The sequence below is a fragment of the Sphaeroforma arctica genome (genome assembly GCF_001186125.1).
Source record: "Sphaeroforma arctica JP610 unplaced genomic scaffold supercont1.10657, whole genome shotgun sequence".
Classification (NCBI taxonomy): domain Eukaryota; class Ichthyosporea; order Ichthyophonida; genus Sphaeroforma; species Sphaeroforma arctica.
This window is the reverse complement of record NW_014029901.1, coordinates 1-912: the sequence shown is the minus strand read 5'-3', so window position 1 is coordinate 912 and position 912 is coordinate 1. Positions and strand designations below refer to the sequence as shown.

Here is a 912-nt window from a genome sequence, read left to right as displayed (position 1 = left end):
CATTGTATTGGTTTTGCTTCTTGTTGTGTGCGAGACAGCTGAGAGTGCCTGAGACTGAGAAACAGGAACTACAAATTCCAATATTTCGGAAGCATTCAATGAGGTCTGAGAGGGGCCAATAGATATCAATCACGTCATGCTTTTTTGTCGAATTCTGTATTCTGAGTGGCTGAAATACCAGCGACCATAGTCCAAGATGGATTAGATGAAGTCACAGCAAAGTGCACAGTCAGCGAGTGCACAGTGAACAAGAACTTTTTTAACATGGAACACTTTAACTGGATAATTATAATATAGGACATGGTGGTATTCATAGGAAGCAAGTACATAGACGGCAGTTTGAATAATCGTGGCGCGCTTAGTTTCGCGTACATGCACAGTCGTATGGATTCAATACTTTATTAGGGTATAAATACTGTGCCTTATCTATCTCATCAATTCATACTCGAAAACAGAAAAGTAAACACACACAAACTCAATATGTCTTCCAACGCCGCCAACTCAAACACCCTGACCGACATGAAGGAGGCAGCCACCAGCGCCATGAACACCGTAAGCGATACCGTCAGCCAAGCCGTGTACGGAGAGAAGTCTACCAGCCAAAAGGCCGCAGACTCTGTTGATCGCGCAGGAGATACGGCAGGTCACAAGGCCGAGAAAGCCAGCAATACCGCTAACAGCGCCATCAATGACATGAAGAACTAAATGAACAGTCATTTGATCTAAGTTCATAGTTTGATTAGTTATATTACCAACTCCACTGGGGTGTGTAATTCTAATAGTTGCGCGAACAACCCCTGATAGTCTTCCGAGTGCGGACAACAGGTCCATCTTAATCTGACTTGCTCTTAAATATAATGCAACATGCCGACCACGAGCATACACACGTCTGTCTAGCAAAGCAGACGAGAC

At 44.1% G+C, this 912-nt stretch overlaps 1 protein-coding gene across 1 annotated transcript; it reads left to right on the top strand.

Annotated features, from left to right (window-relative positions):
• Positions 1-407: 407 nt before the first annotated feature.
• Positions 408-882, top strand: SARC_17408 (hypothetical protein; the record flags this gene model as incomplete). The annotated part of the gene is made up of 1 exon (XM_014288497.1): positions 408-882. A coding segment is annotated over one exon (298 nt), but the record flags the coding sequence as incomplete, so codon positions are not given.
• Between the last annotated feature and the right edge of the window lie 30 nt (positions 883-912).